This window comes from Mustela lutreola, chromosome 5 (assembly GCF_030435805.1).
Source record: "Mustela lutreola isolate mMusLut2 chromosome 5, mMusLut2.pri, whole genome shotgun sequence".
NCBI lineage: Eukaryota > Metazoa > Chordata > Mammalia > Carnivora > Mustelidae > Mustela > Mustela lutreola.
The window spans coordinates 57,812,973-57,828,515 of NC_081294.1; the positions used below are offsets into that span (position 1 = coordinate 57,812,973).

Sequence of the window (15,543 nt, forward strand, 5' to 3'; positions counted from 1 at the left end):
TCAAGTAAGGTTAATATTACCTATCTCAAAGAGTTGTTAGAAGATTAAATAGAATAATACGTAAAGGACTTAGAAGTAATGCCTAGCGCATGAGAACACAGTAAATCTTAGTGAGTGGATATTGTTATTTCCATATACCATGAACCCGACAAATGAACATAAAAGTAAGCTAGATTCCATGTGTCATGGGGGAGGTTTTCCAAGGCCCTTTGAAAATTAAATCTTAGCATGAACATACAGTTTCTTCAAATCTTTCTGTAACAACTTCCCCACCCTTATCTAAGCTCTTTCGAGAATGTAGTATAGATTCCAGGTAGGCAAAGGAATCATCCAGCATAACTTTTGCATATTACTCAGCTCAGACAGACAACTCCATAAGGGACTGTAGCGTCCACACAGTTCAGCATTCTGACCTTGTGTTCTTAGGTGATGTTGGGTCGCATCTCCCCATCAGTTCCCTAGGTGGGAAGCTTTATGGTTAGAGTGGGGTCAAATCTTACACAGGGATTAGGTTCTAAGCTCAATAGCTGAGCCAAAAAGTACAGGCACACCACCACTCTGGAAAATTATCTAGAGAGGTGTACCTTTGAGACTGACATATTGTTTCTGAATAAATCTAACAGTAAGTTTTTCCTCCATGTATGTCACAGACTGCTAAGTCTTCATTTGAGCATCAGCTGAAGTCATAACCTAATACTCTAGCCACTTGATTAAAAAAGGAAAACATACATTTAAAATCAGAATCCCTTCTTTTCAACAAAATACTTACACATTGAGAGACACCTAATACCGAAGAACAGCAGACAAAACCTCCCATAATGAAACCAACGCCATGTGCATTTGATATATTTTTAACAAGTATTTGTGGAGTGAACTGTTGTAATCAATCCATCATACTGCTATTTTATTGCATTCAAGCTCTGGTCTGGGTGCTAGGATAGAAAGGTATATAATCCACACTTTCTCCCTGGTCACTCACAGTCCCATGAGTGAGCCAGACGTTTAGACAAATAGGCTAACATATTACAAGTACAGTGTACACTTCAGCAACATGGATTTGAACTGACCAGGTCCAATTATGCACAGATTGTTTTCAAAAAATACAGTTCAGTACTGTAAATGTGTTTTCTCTTTTGATTTTCTTAACATTTTTTTCTGTAGCTTACTTTATTGTAAAGATATAGTATATAATACATATAACATACAAGATATGTGTAATTGACTGCTTATATGATTAGTAAGGCTTCTGGTCCACAGTAGGCTATTATTAATTAAGTTAAAAATCATTAAGTCAAAAGTTATTTGTGAATTTCTGAGGTGCCTGGGTGGCTCAATCGGTTAAGCTTCTAACTTTTGATTTCAGCTCAGGCCGTGATCTCAGGGTCATGAGATTGAGCCCCACATCAGTCTCCATACCCAGCATGGAGCCTGCTTAAGATTCTCTCTCTCCCTCTCCCTCTCTCCAGACCCCCCCCAAAATATGTGGATTTTTGACATGTGCAGTGTCAGCTCCTCAAGAGTCAACTGTACAATGATAAAAGTTTGTCCTGGGTACCTCTGGGTAGGGTGATCGGGAAAGACTTACAAAAAGGTTATTTTTGAGCTGAGTCTTTAAGGAGGTGTTCAGGAGGAAGGTGATGCCTATGAGAAGGGAATACCTACCATGCACAGGGAAGGATGTGAGGAGGGCAAGATAGATATTCAGTAGTATAGTAGCTTTGATGTGGTTGGAGTATAGGGATGGGGAGGTCTGGCAAGAGATGATTGCCATACAAGAATAGGAACCTTATTATGTAGGCAGTGGGTTGTCTTGTGAAACTTGAGAGAAGAAGCATGATGTGAGCAAATTTGCACATTCAAAAATATGTTGGCTCTTAGAGGGGAGACACATGGGAGTAGAGGATAGGAATAACGGGGAAGCTAGAGCCATAATCTAGACTGTACTGCCCAATGCGGTGGCTGCTAGCCATATATGGCTGTGGCTATCTAAACTTAAATTCGTTGGAAATTCAGTTCTACATTCCAGGCTCAATAGCTAAATGTATTAAACATGCTAGATATAGATCATGTCACCCATCACAGAAAGTTCTCTTGGACAGCACTGATCTAGACACGCACATGTCCCCAGAATAACGGTGGCATGTCATCTTAAAGGACTTGGGTGATGTAATTCAGGTGTATATATCAAGCAACTGGGAATTTCTGGTCAGAAGGTATTTGAGAGTTCGTTACCTTTTGGTGGACAGTTATGTCACTGCAGGTAGAGTAGACTTGTGTCCTCAAAAGGGGACGCTACACAGATTCACTGCATTTCACCTCATGAATATGAAAGGGCTGGCATTAGAAAATCATAGAAATCATATTAGTTCAAAAAATAAACTCTACCCTCCATCTCTAGCCTGATCTATATTTGACACCTTCCAAAGTGCAATGCTTTCAGGAAGATGTGACATGTAAACATGCAAGTTGCTAGATGTACTGACCACACCACATGCATAGGGTCCCACACTGTGAGGGCAGTCCATGCTAGCACTCCTGAGAGAGGCCTTCTCCCTGCGGTGAGGCCAGCAGCTTCCACTCTTCCAATAAATCATATATAAGAGCTGTGGGCCATCAGGATGGCTTTGTCAGGGCCATCTGAAAACACTCTGTTTCCAGGAAATGCTTAGCTGGGCTTTACTGAGTTCAGTGAAGTGTGAGTGAAGAGGGCAATTAGGTCTTCTGTAAAAATAAAAACTTCAAACCAGGTGATATGGAACGAGTTAGGTTGCTACCGCCTCATTGACAAGACACGATGGATCCTCATGAAAATTCTTCAGGTGAGGTTCAGTAAGCCACAACTGTGTCAAAACACTCTCCCCTGGCTCTCTTGCCTCTGTGAAGACAGCCCGACCATCTCTCGACAAACAGGTCTCACCTAGCTCCACAGAAAGGCGTGTTGTAACTTCCCTCAGTGATGACTTAGACTCCGCCTGAGGAAATTTTCCTGCCCTCTAACAGAAATTTCCCAATGACAGTGGAAGCTTATTTGTTTGAACTTTTCTTGGGTGGGGGAAGGAGCTGACTGAATCAAATTTTTCACTTCTAGTATCTGTCCAATTCTTATCAACTGGAAAAAAGAGCTTAAAGATGGGCCATGTATCATAAAGTATGCTAATCTAAAGCCATCACTCCAGCAGACCTAGGGTTGCTCGACCTCAGCCTGCTGACATTTGGGCCTGGAAGTTCTCTGTTGTGGAAAACTATTCTCTGCACTGTAAGATGTCTAGCACTGTCCCTGGTCTCTACCCACTATGGGCTATTAGCACCCTCTCTCCCCTCCCCAACAAACTGTGACAATCACAATGTTACTAGACATTGCTGAGTGTCCCCTGGGGAGCAAAATTGTCACCTGTTAAGAATGACTGATCCAACCTAACATCAGCACTAAATATAAGGAGGCTGCAGGGAATATGTACGATGTGATAACAGTACAAGATATGAATGTACATATGCATGTATTTTCATTTTAAGATGCTATATTCATTGTAGTCTTTTTGCATTCTATGATTATAATTGAAACTACCGACTCTGTTCTTTTTTAAAAATGTAAGATGTAGGGTGCCTGGGTGGCTCAGTGGGTTAAAGCCTCTGCCTTCGGCTCAGGTCATGATCCCAGGGTCCTGGGATCGAGCCCCGCATCGGGCTCTCTGCTCAGCAGGGAGCCTGCTTCCTCCTCTCTCTCTCTCTGCCTGCCTCTCTGCCTACTTGTGATCTCTGTCTGTCAAATAAATAAATAAAATCTTTAAAAAAAAAAAAAAAAGTAAGATGTAGGGGTTCCTGGGTGGCTCAGTGGGTTAAAGCTTCTGCCTTTGGCTTAGGTCATGATCCCGGGGTCCTGGGATCGAGCCCTGCATCGGGCTCTCTGTCCTGTGGGAGCCTGCTTCCTCCTCTCTCTCTGCCTACTTGTGATCTCTGTCTGTCAATTAAATAAATAAAAATCTTTAAAAAAAAAAAAAAAGATGTAGATAAGAAATTGAATCCTTCTCACCCTACCCCAAGATCAGTGTGGTGTATGTAAGGCCCAGGGCCAGCTGGTAGGTGATCTGAGTTTCTCCCCAGCACTGAGGACAAACAGCTGCTGTAGGACATGCCTGATGGGTACCCAGTAGTCAGCTCCCTGCCTGTGTCTCTCCTCTTCTCTCTAGTGCCCACCATATTCTTTTAAATCTAGACACCTTCCACTGTAAGTGGTTTCTCTGGGACACCCCATGCTTGATTTCTCATGATTTAAAAGGAAGGGAATCAGTTTACAGAACATGAAATTCTTATAATACTGGAGTCACAAAATCTGGAATCCATTTTCTGTTCTACTAAATAACCGTGTGGCACTGGTCAAGTCATTTTCTCACTTGGGCTTGATGATAAGTCTTAGGCAGAATGCATTTGGTTCTAAGTGACAAAAATCAACTCAAGCTGGCTTAAAAAACAAAACACAATGAAGGTAGGATAGAGAATAAATTAGTTCATATATTGAAAAGCTTACTGGCTTATGTTTCAGGCCTGGCTGATTGCAGGTACCCTACTGATGCCATCAGGGATGTCTCCCCCTTCTTACCACATGTCCGCTTGCCTCCCTGTTGACTCACTTCTTAGGCAGCCTCTCCCCTTGAGTGTTTGGAAGGCTGCATAGTTCCAAACTCAGCATGTCCCAGAGCCTCAGAGCCTCCCTAACTATAGCCCAGCCAGGCACACACAGCAGGTGCTTGCGAATGAGACAGAAACGATAAGCTGCGAGTCCCACTAGCTCCATCCAGGCCCTTGCACCTACCATGTGCCAAACACAATTCCAAGGGACCTTATCCGTATTCTCTCCAGCATTTACAACAACATGGGAAATCAGAGTTGTTATTCGCAGATGGGCCCAGAAGAGTGAAGAAGGGCCTTCAGACTCATACAGCAAGCAGCAGAGCTCCGTCAGCCGAGCTTCAAAGTCTGTGCCTCTCTGGTCCTCACTGGGGCTTTGGAGGACAGAAACAATTAGGCCAAGAGGTTAGGGATGGGTTGCAGAGAGCAGAGAAATACCACACACAAGAGGGCAGAAACAAGCATTTGTAAAAGACAGGTGATCGCATCTGTTGGAGTGCCGGGTTTCAACTGGGGCAGGGCAAAAATTAAGAATGGGATGAATTGGGTGAAGGGGCAGATTTACAGGTGAATTTCAGTGGGGGGCAACTCCAGGCTTAAGAACAGCCCATTGTAGTGTTGGCAGTTCACAGACCGGAGTGCCCGTCTTGGTCCTGACCCTCGGGTGTGTGATTCACATTCCTGAGTCTCTGGACAGTGTTGTGAGAGTTATGGAAGGGGCAGAAATAAGATCCCTGAGCCAGATACTTAGTACAAAATAGAAGCTGAACAGATGTACAGTGACTTCATCCATGTCCCTTCAGCTGGAGGCAGGGAATCCAGCTAAATTCTCAGGGTACCTTGTTCCTTTTGTGGCAGTAACCTTGGCTACCACACCCCAGTGCTCCCCTGAAGCCCATCCTACCTTGAAGAATGTTCTGCCGCACAGCCCTTCACAAACCCATGTGCAGAACTCTTCAAAAATCTGATGCATTTCCTGAAGAAAGTTCTCAACTGAACTCAAAAGCAAGTCGGCGCATTTTTCTAAAAAAATGCTTTGATTACAAACAAGAGGAAGGTAAGATCTCAGATATTGACATTATTTCTATTTACACAGATAGATACCTTGTTTTTTTTTTTTCTAATTAACATATAATGTACTCTCTGTTTCAGAAGTGCAGGTCTGTGATTCATCAGTCTTACACAATTCACAGCACTCACTGTAGCACAGACCCTCCCCAATGGCCATCACCCAGCTACCTCATCCCTCCCCCCCCCCACCATTTCAGGGCACCTTGTTTTTTTAACCCCATCAAAAATAGGGGCCTCACAAACCCCAAGCATCTGGGGAGAAAATGACTAGTCAGATATCTGAATAAAGTATTGGGGAATATCATTAGGACAATTGTTTGAATTCACTAACCAATGGTTTTGCCTACGTTAATACTGTTGTTTTGCAATACTCAACTTTAACACAAACGCTTTTTTTAAAATTTTTTATTTTTGAGAGAGAGAGAGAGAGAAAGAGAGAGAGAAGGAGAGTGTAAGGTGGGGAGGTGCAGAAGGAGAGAGAGAATCTTAAGCAAGTTCTACAGCCAGCGTGAAACTTGACACGGGGCTCGAACCCACAGCCTCAAGATCACTCCCTGAGCTGAAATCAAGAGTTGGCCATTTAACCAATAGAACTACCCAAGCATCTCCACAAAAGCTGTTTTTATTAAATTCTTGAACTTACAAAGCCACAGAGGAATTCCAGTTTCTGGTTTGAGAATTGCTTTCTTTCCTCACAAATCACTTATTTGAGAGGAGTTTTCACTATGTCTATTTCTAGGAGGAACCTTGATTCTCCTAAGATGACCTCAGTGGTACATTCCAGAAAGAGACCCATGGGATTGGATTTTACATCTCAATCATTTTGTGCAATCATTCTTTTCTGGTGTGAAAATCATAGAATGAACCATTCAAGGCTTAGTTTTGGAGTCAGAATTCCTGAATTCAAATCCAGCCAGTTCTGCTGCTTGCTACCGGTGAAATGATAGGAAAGTTAGCCCAACCAACCTTCATTTCTTCATCTGTAAATGGGGATGGTAATAATACTTTGTTCAGAAAAAAAAAGTTGTGGGTGCTAAAAGAGCAAAGTATACATAAAATTTTTGTTCAGTTTTGAACACAAAGCAAGATCTCATTTATAAGCAATAATAAGGTCATTGAAATTATTATTTTGGATTTGATAATTCCTGGTACAAGGTTGTTGGTGGGCAGGTTTGCTTTGTTTTGGTGTTTTGGTGGGTTTGGGGTTTTTTGTTGGTTTGTTTTTGGGGTTTGGTTTGCTTTTTACCATCTCCTGAACATATCTCTCTTCTCCACCAAAAATCCTGACACCCTGTCACTACCTAGATCAATTATGCATTGTCTACACAGAACATTTTAATATCTGCTTGCCATTAATCTTTTGAATGAAATAGGAACCAGTTGTTTTAAGTTAAGTTTGGGCATTGATCTGCGAGCCTGCTCCCTATCATAAATTAGTGAATGTCTTACCAAGATTTGGGCAGAGCAGCAATTTCATAGCTAACTTTAATGCTTTGGGGATGAGAGGGAGATTATGGCCCATTCTTAGAGAACTAGAGTTGGATCCAGATCAGATAAAGGAGAAAAATAGGGCTGTAATTGAGACAATGGGAATTAGAGCAAAAGTGACTTCAACCACGGATGGTGTAGAAGGAAGTTTTTTGGTATGGCTGAAATTGTTGACGAATGAAGGCCAGGAGCAAGGCTGGCAAGTAAGATCTTGGCCTCTGCTGCCTTGCCCCCACTCCTGGTCTGTGATTTTTCTAACTGATCACAGCATTTTCCACTGAACCCAGAGCACCCCAGAATCCTTCTCTATATAGTTTTCCAAACAGCCACTACCCATCTATCAGAGTTAACTAGGGAACTGCTTTGTCCAGCTGTAAGTCTTTTAATCAGAAATATTTCATGAGCTGAAATATCCCAAAATCTTACTCATTTGGAAAAAGATAAATTGGTAAAATCTAAATTAGTCTCCATTTCCAAGGTTGTGGGGGAACCCAGTCACACAGATAATTAGTTAGACTTTGATTTACATGGGGATCTTGGAAAAGACCCGCACATACACACCCACACATACACAGGACCATATGAGTTTAATGAATGACATATTGCTGCCTTTGCATGTTTCCTCTTGCTTTTTTAACAGATTAATTAAAACTGGCTTTCCCTTTATTTGCTGGAGACTCTAAACACATTCTAAGTGGAACTTCAAAAATAGTTTGGGGGTCAGGGAGCCTCTGTAGTACATAAAGTAGGAAGCAGGTAAGTGCAGAGCCCCTGGTTACATGCCCATCCCACACCAGGTGTTTTAGTAAGAAATCATGGTCTATAAAGTGAGCCTGTATAAGTTCCAACTTTTTCCCCTGTACTCTGGAACCTGTTTGTGTCTGTACAGATGGTCTCTGTCAGTTGGAATAGTCGGGGGAAAAAATGTAGCATAAGTGAACCAAATTAGCAAATGACATAGCAAACAGAGAGCAGCATACAATTTGATTGGGGGCTAGATCTAGGGACTGAGAAAATTCCCAAGTAACAGTAAGGACCCTCGAGGAGCTGAAGGAGCTCCCAAAGCTTGGATTTCAAGAGACCAGGGGAATCACAGCCATCAGACAATCCTGCGACGTGTATTTCAGTACACTGAAGTAACCCCAGCACTTTCCTTGTGGTACGCCTGCTCTTCCATTGTCTGTATTTGTATGAATTAAAAAGCAGTTCTGTCTACTCTATGAAATGAATTCGTGCTGAACAAAATTTCAAAAAGTTCATGTAAAGAGTGATTTCACAGCAACTATCATATCGGGCTCCTGGAAAATTGCACTTGAACTCCAGTTCCACCTCAGTCACTCAAAGGAATTTAAAAACTGGCTTCTGGCCATTCTTGGTCTTCGACATGCAGTTCCAGATAGGTCTCCATAATACAAACATTAAAGCCTATTGATTGTGAGTTAGAATCTGTTCCTACCAGAGCCTTGCTGCTAAGTGGACATCAACACAGACTTCCCAGGACCCTGGTCAGGACACCGCTACATTCCGGGGCCTTGAAGAAGGCACAGGGTAATGTTGCTGTGAAGGAGCCACTTTTGAACTTCATAACAAAATTACAAGAAAAGCTTTGAACTCTGCCAGATGACAGCTGCTATAAATAACCATTTATTCAAAGAAATGTTTCTTACTTGAAATCTTGAGAGTGCCTTGGGACTGGGAGATGAGAAACTGGAAACATGATGTGTAAATCAGCCCGCCCCCCCCTCCTTGTATGTCTTCCTCTTCCCCGGCCCCCACCATGCTGTTAGGGCAAACACCGCACGGACTGGTGAGAGGGTGGATTTTGGAACCCGCAAACCTGAGCGTGACTCCTGGCCCAGGTCACTTGCTAACGAGGCGATTTTACTGCTCCGTGCCTCGGTGTCCTCATTTACAAAATGGGGATTATAATAATTCTAACCTCATAGAGATATTATACATAAAGTGACAGATAGTCATTGCCCAAATTCAAGAGCAGTTAAAATAGTAACCGTGATGACAGTTCGTAGAGGGAGAGTTATGGGAGAAATATGGATTAAGTGTGAGCCCCGATTCCGATGAAGCTCTGACGTGTACAGGCTACTTTTGCTGGAGCGTTTGGCAAAAACATCGTGCCTTACAAGGCTCCCAAACTGTTAGATATAAGCTGAATGTTTCAAGCCAAATTCCATTTATCCATTGATCTATTTTAGGGATGATGCTTCAGTTGTGTTACTGGACAGGAGCCCCGAACACTTGAGCCGTAGGAGTCTCTTATTTCCTGTCTCTTTCCAAAACTCCCACTCTCCAAAAAGTAACAGACTAGCGGTTGGTGGCTCTGTCCTATTGTCTGGCGAGTTTCCTCTTACCAGAAGTCCCTCTCCTTTTCTCTCAAAAACTGCTCAGGCATCAACTTCTCCAGGCATCTTTGTTGCATTGTCCACCCTTGCCTCTGCCTGGCCAGGCTGGACCACGTGTCCTTCTTCCTGCCTCCACAGCACCGTGTGTCCACATGCCACTCTCCTCTTTATTACCTGCTACTGAAATGATGTACTTAACCTGTCTGCCTCCCCCACTTGACTGTGAGTTCTCTGAGGGCATCAATGATGCCTTGCTCATTTTTGTCTTCTCAAGGTCCAGCAGAGTATACATAAGAGGCACTCCCATTTTACTGAAGTAAATTGATCAATCCGTAACATTTAATGCACCGAGGAATAGATCAGGAAAGACAATAAAAGTGCAACAAGAAATAGCATCCATCTGATGCCTGAAAATGTATTTGCATATATAGGACATTGAAAAGCAGGAAAACACATTTCTTCCGACTCTGACACTTCCTGCCGGAGTTGAAACTCTAACCGGATTCTTGAGTTTGCTTTCTCGACACCTTACCCTTCTTTCCACACCTCCAGCTTTTTGGGCATATCCCGTGGGCTGCTACTCTTGGCTCATTTTTCTGAGCTTCCCAAATGAACACACCAGCAGGCAAGCAATCGCAAGGACCCCAGCACATAAGGATGAATCAGGTGAAAGTACACACAGCAATTATCTTCACTCAGCAACGTGGCTGCCAGGAGCTCCCCGCCGTGTGAAAGAGAGGTTGCAGCAGCCTTCTGTGTAGAAGAAGAACTTTTTGAATCAAGGGCAGTTCCAAGTTACTGCCCACCACCTGCCGGGCTGGCTGTTCCTCCTCATGCCACAGAGCAGCTGTGCTTTGTAGGAATTCCCCCATGATCCACAAAACAGGACAAAAATGAAAACAAAATGGTGGTCAGGAGAATGGGGGGATTGGCCAATCCTTTAGGATGCACATATGTGGCCCTTTCTACTTCTACCCTAAATGAATTAATTTGGTTAGAGTCTATCTTGTTCATTTGCTCATTCATTCAACAGGTGCTATTCCTCAGGAAAATTGGGGGCACGGGGGGCGGGGAGTCATGTAGACAGGTGTCCACCTTCAGATTGTAGTAAGGACTATAAAAAGACTAAAAGGGTGGAATGCATGGGCGAGAAACTTGGAAAAAGGCAAACAGGAAAAGTTTCAAGAGAAGGGGCAGGCTTGTGAGTATCAGCGAGGCAGTGGGTGCGGAGAATACTCCACAGAGGAAATGGGAAGCAGAAAGACTCAGAAGACAGAAGGGTGTTTCATGCTGAAGCAAGAGAGGGAAAGACAGCCACATTGGCTGGGGAACACGGGGCTGAGTGGAGAGTGGTAAGGCCACTGTTGGGGAAGAAAGGGGAGGCAGTTGGTGTCAGAGGACTCAGGACATGGTCATAAGGAGTCATCATAAGACGTTTCAGTTTCCTTCCACATGTAGCGGGAAACCGTGGGAGGGTGCCAAGCAGGAGAGCGATGAGACCTGACTTCTGTCTTGAAAATATTATTCTGGCTGCTGTGGAGAAGGGATGGGGAGTAGGTGGGTGTCTGGCATGACGGGAAGCAGAGAGACCAGCGAGATGGTCCAGTGAGAGACAATGTGGGATCCTAGTAGGACTGTGGTAGGGGAGACAGAAGGAAATGGATGTTTTCCTGACAGGTTGCACTGCAGCTGTCTAGATGGATATTTCCATGTATGCCCCTTTTGTGAGACACACAGCTACCTGCAGGATGAATTTGGACATTTGGAGAAACATCCAACCGCTTGAAACAACATTCATCTGGAGCATTTCTTTCTTTCTTTTTTTCTTTGTTTGGATATTTATATGGTGAGGTGGTTTCAATGTAACTTTCTCTGGATGCTCTCATGACACGCATTGCTGACCTTTGACCCCTCTGTCCTCTTTCCCAGGTCGTCCCATTCCACCTCCATCCTCGTCTAGCCTCCTCCCATCTGCTCAGCTGCCTAGCTCCCATAATCCTCCACCAGTTAGCTGCCAGATGCCATTGCTAGACAGCAACACTTCCCATCAAATCATGGACACCAACCCTGATGAGGAGTTCTCCCCCAATTCATACCTGCTCAGAGCATGCTCAGGGCCCCAGCAAGCCTCCAGCAGTGGTAAGGAAACTGTGGCGTCTGAATGCGCGCTGTTGTCTGTGTGACATTCTCGAGTCTCTGGCGAAATGACAGCCCTGAATGGAGGGCTGGGGAGAAGGTGGTGTGGGGAGCATCAGGTGAAACGCGCCTGTCGCTTTGTGGCATTACGGCTCCAGGATACATTTATTGAAGGTCACAGTTACTGGCGAGGTTTTGCTTATCGTACGAGGGCTTGGGCCTCCTTCCGTGGGAGGAATTTGCCCACTGCTGCACACGAGAGCTTGCAGGTCTCAAAGGTGAAGCGCAGAGAGACAATGGAATATTGAATTTTGTATTACTACAATTCTGGTCATAGCCGAATGACCCTGGACACCCTCACGTGCCCAATTTGTGTGCATTTCAGATCTCTTGGTTTTTGATGGTTGGCTTCTGACTTTTTTTTTCCTTGCTTGTTTAGATGATTTTGTGATTAAAATGCGTTCCCTTGACATGAATACTGAATGCCTTGCCAAGTCTGAAGTGTTCCGGGGGGTGGGGGGGATGGTGACCTCTCCTCTAACCCTCTGCATGTGCCACTCCACTTGAATTTAACAGCCTGATCGCATGGTACCACAATAAATCCTACCTCGGAAACCCAAGTTCTCATCGTGGTTTTCCCTCGCCCTGAGCAAAGGGACTGGTCACAAGGTTCTGCCCACCTTTGAGGATTTTGTGGCTCCTGCCTCAGCTCCCAGTCTCTAGATCTTGGGTAGAATTACCCCAAGCTCAGCAATAATCATGCCTTATTTTGATTTGCCTTATTGGTGAAAGGTTCACAAAATACATGAACACAGGAGCGGGCCACACCAAGGGTTAATGACCCGTGTCCCAAGGAGAGACAATTGCCGAAATTAATTGCTCTTGAACCAATGGCTTTGGAGTTATCTTCTGAACTGGCCAGTCGTGGTGATCATTAATATATCCCATCAAAGGCAGAATAGAGCTTCCCACGCCAAGAGTGTACCTTGATAAGTTTGGGTTTTGGCTTCACCCATGAGAATATGCTACCACTGGCCTCAACCCCTACAATTAGAGAGGACCTCCCAAGCACACTGAAGATGATGCGTTCTGAAGATGGAATGATGGACTGCTACTTATCATGGCCCATGCCCTTCTTCAAAGCCAGGCCTGATATATTTAGTAAACTCGTATTCTTTTTCAAAAAAATTACCTAATCAAATCTCTCATCAAATGAGCAATCCATTGTTGATATTATGAAGGCCTTTAATCTACCATAAATCTTTATTAGAACTCATCAGAGCTTCTAGTTTGAGAGAAATGTGATTATGGCACTCTTAAAATGACATTACATCATTGGGGTGATTGGTTTATCATTTGGAGAAGAGACATCAATCATAACTAGCATAACCACACAGTAAATGAATTCAACCTTTCTACCGCGGAACAATGACACTGTAATTGCTCAAAATCAGGCTTAAAATGAAATCGGAAAATGCTCTTTCTTCAAATGTGATGTTAACTTAATGGAATATATTATGAAAAATCATGTTTGAGGAAATTCTATATAATTAAAAATATGTGGAAATACATTCCCTTTTTTCTTTCATTGGAACCTGATTTTAGCTACAGAGCCATTTTTTTTTCTTTCTTTCTTTCCTTTTTTTTTTTTTTTTTTTTTTTTTGCTGCAGAGATTATGTTGCATTTAATTGAACTATCCTCGCTTATGTTTTGCTGCTTTTTATTTCATACTATGTAATCGTGATGAATATTGTATTATGAAGGACAAGAGGCTTTTGAAATGAGGTGCACCTGCTGATAGCTTTTTAAGAACAGACAATTATTAGGGAGAAAATGAGCTTTTAAAAACTATATCCTTTTATGCATATATGGATAGCCAGGCAAAGATGATTTCCAGAAGAGAGGTCAGTTTGTATCTTAGGGCCACCTGGAATGTTTTTTCAGTGATAGCACTGAGAGATTTCTTTTCTTTTTGATATCATATCAGATTATAAGTTATTGATAGGGTGCTTTTGTTGGCTTTCTGCCTAATCAAGACCTTATTTTGGGGGGAAGAACAGATCTGTGCATTCAGAGTCAAACTTGGCCGTTTTTCATCACTCACATCAATTTGTTCAGCTCATTTAAGATTGATAGCAATGCAAGCTTCAGTAACAGGGGGAAATGCTGCAGAATATTTGAGGGTCCATTTTCATCCCAAACAAGAGCTGTGTGGGTATGATTTCTTCACCTGAGGGGTGATGACCCAATTGCGCAATACTCTTGTTTTCAGCAGGTGCTTATCTGAAAACTTGTTGAAGCTCTGGCCACCAGGCAGTCATTCAAAACTCTTGACTGTTAGCTAAGTAAGTGCAAATCGAGTGCAAAAATGTGTGCTCTTAGGGGTGTGTGTGTGTGTGTGTGTGTGTGTATGTCTTTGTCTTGTGGAATGGATTTGTGGAATGGATTTGGGGTCCAGGGTGAATTGGAGATTCTAACAAGATCAAAATGCAGTTGCCATGAATTTAAATTTGACATAAAGGATTGAAAATAGAGTTTGACACAGAAGATGCAAAGTACAGAGTGGTGCTGGGTGTTCTGAATTGAATGTGATGAAAGGGGCTGGATTTTCCCGTAGGTGCCTTGGCACAAACGAGACGACCATGTGCGTGGCTGTGTTCTGTTTAGCTGGTTAATCGCACAGAATTTTTTTAACCTGGTCTCTTGTCAGTGACCTTGTGTTCTGAAGATCTGGTAGCAGTTTGACCTTTGTCTCTTTCTTAGGTGAAATAAAATCTCTTCCAGCATGTCCAGCTCATACATGGCAGTAAAAAATTTATTTGCAGCTGTCCTCTTGTTGTTGCTGTTAATACTTGACATCAGTGAGGCCCATCACTAAGGAGAGCCACTGCGCACATTTCCTGCCCAAAGTGCCTCTATTCTAAAGAGACAAACCCGACATAAACTACACAACTAAAATGTTTCTGACAACATGAAAACATCCTCAAAGCAACAACAAAACTTCACCTTTATGACTTGACTGTCATTATTTTCCTTGACTGTAGCACATTCTTCAGTGGACGATACAAAAACCTGGATGCCTCTGGAGCCAAATTGCTCTAACATCCAATCTATGCCAATTGAGCAGGTATCCAGGAAGAGCCCACGAGTTGCTTTGAAGAGGGGCGCTTTCCTTTCCCTTCAAGCATTTTCTTCCAGATAGCTGAGCTCTCCGTGTTCTGACCTTCTGCCAGGGAGGGTTGCTTGTATAGGGAAGCATAATTTCAAATCCTATGAAATAACTCATCTGGAAAAAAATTAAAAAATCTGGATCCCAGCAGCGGCATAATGGAGGCTCCCGCAGATGGAGGAATGACACCCTTCCAAATCAGGATAGGGTTTGCAGTTTGCTGTCAGCCTACAAGGCAGAAAATACACATGCACCACATTAGAATCTAAAAACATTGGCTCACCTCCCCTCTCATAAATGGTTGAGTTTTTTGTTTTTGAAGTCTAAGGAAAGGGTTTGGAACTCTCATTAGTAACATCAGACTACAGAGAAGAGATGTAATCGAGGTGCCTCTGCCAGGACCCTTTCAGTGGGTCCTATGTGCCAAAGGAGTTGTCCCAGTTGGAAAGTCTCTGTCACTGAGTGCATTAAAGGTGCCTGAGTGCCCCCCCTCACCTTTTTTAGGCAATGTCTTAATTACTAATGAAAATAGTACATCAAAATAAGCAAGCTTCAGGTTTCCTTGAGTGGTCCAAGAATTCAGTTGCTTACCTAACTTAATGATTGTCTTATTTATTTAGTGTCATAAAGCAGAAGCTTCCTTTTTGCATTCGTTTCTTCAAGCAGCCATCCGTTCATTGTTCATTCCTTTCCTT

At 43.2% G+C, this 15,543-nt stretch overlaps 1 protein-coding gene across 6 annotated transcripts in view; it reads left to right on the plus strand.

Annotated features, from left to right (window-relative positions):
- Positions 1-15,543, plus strand: part of TENM2 (teneurin transmembrane protein 2) — a 662,844-nt gene that overhangs the window by 273,392 nt on the left and 373,909 nt on the right. For 5 of the 6 annotated variants that reach the window (XM_059174241.1, XM_059174242.1, XM_059174243.1 and 2 more), the window contains exon 2: positions 11,472-11,681. The exons of the other annotated variant lie outside the window; for it this stretch is intronic. In XM_059174241.1, the coding sequence (XP_059030224.1) occupies positions 11,472-11,681 (210 nt within the window). The remainder of the gene's footprint in view (positions 1-11,471; positions 11,682-15,543) is intronic. 6 annotated transcript variants of the gene reach the window in all.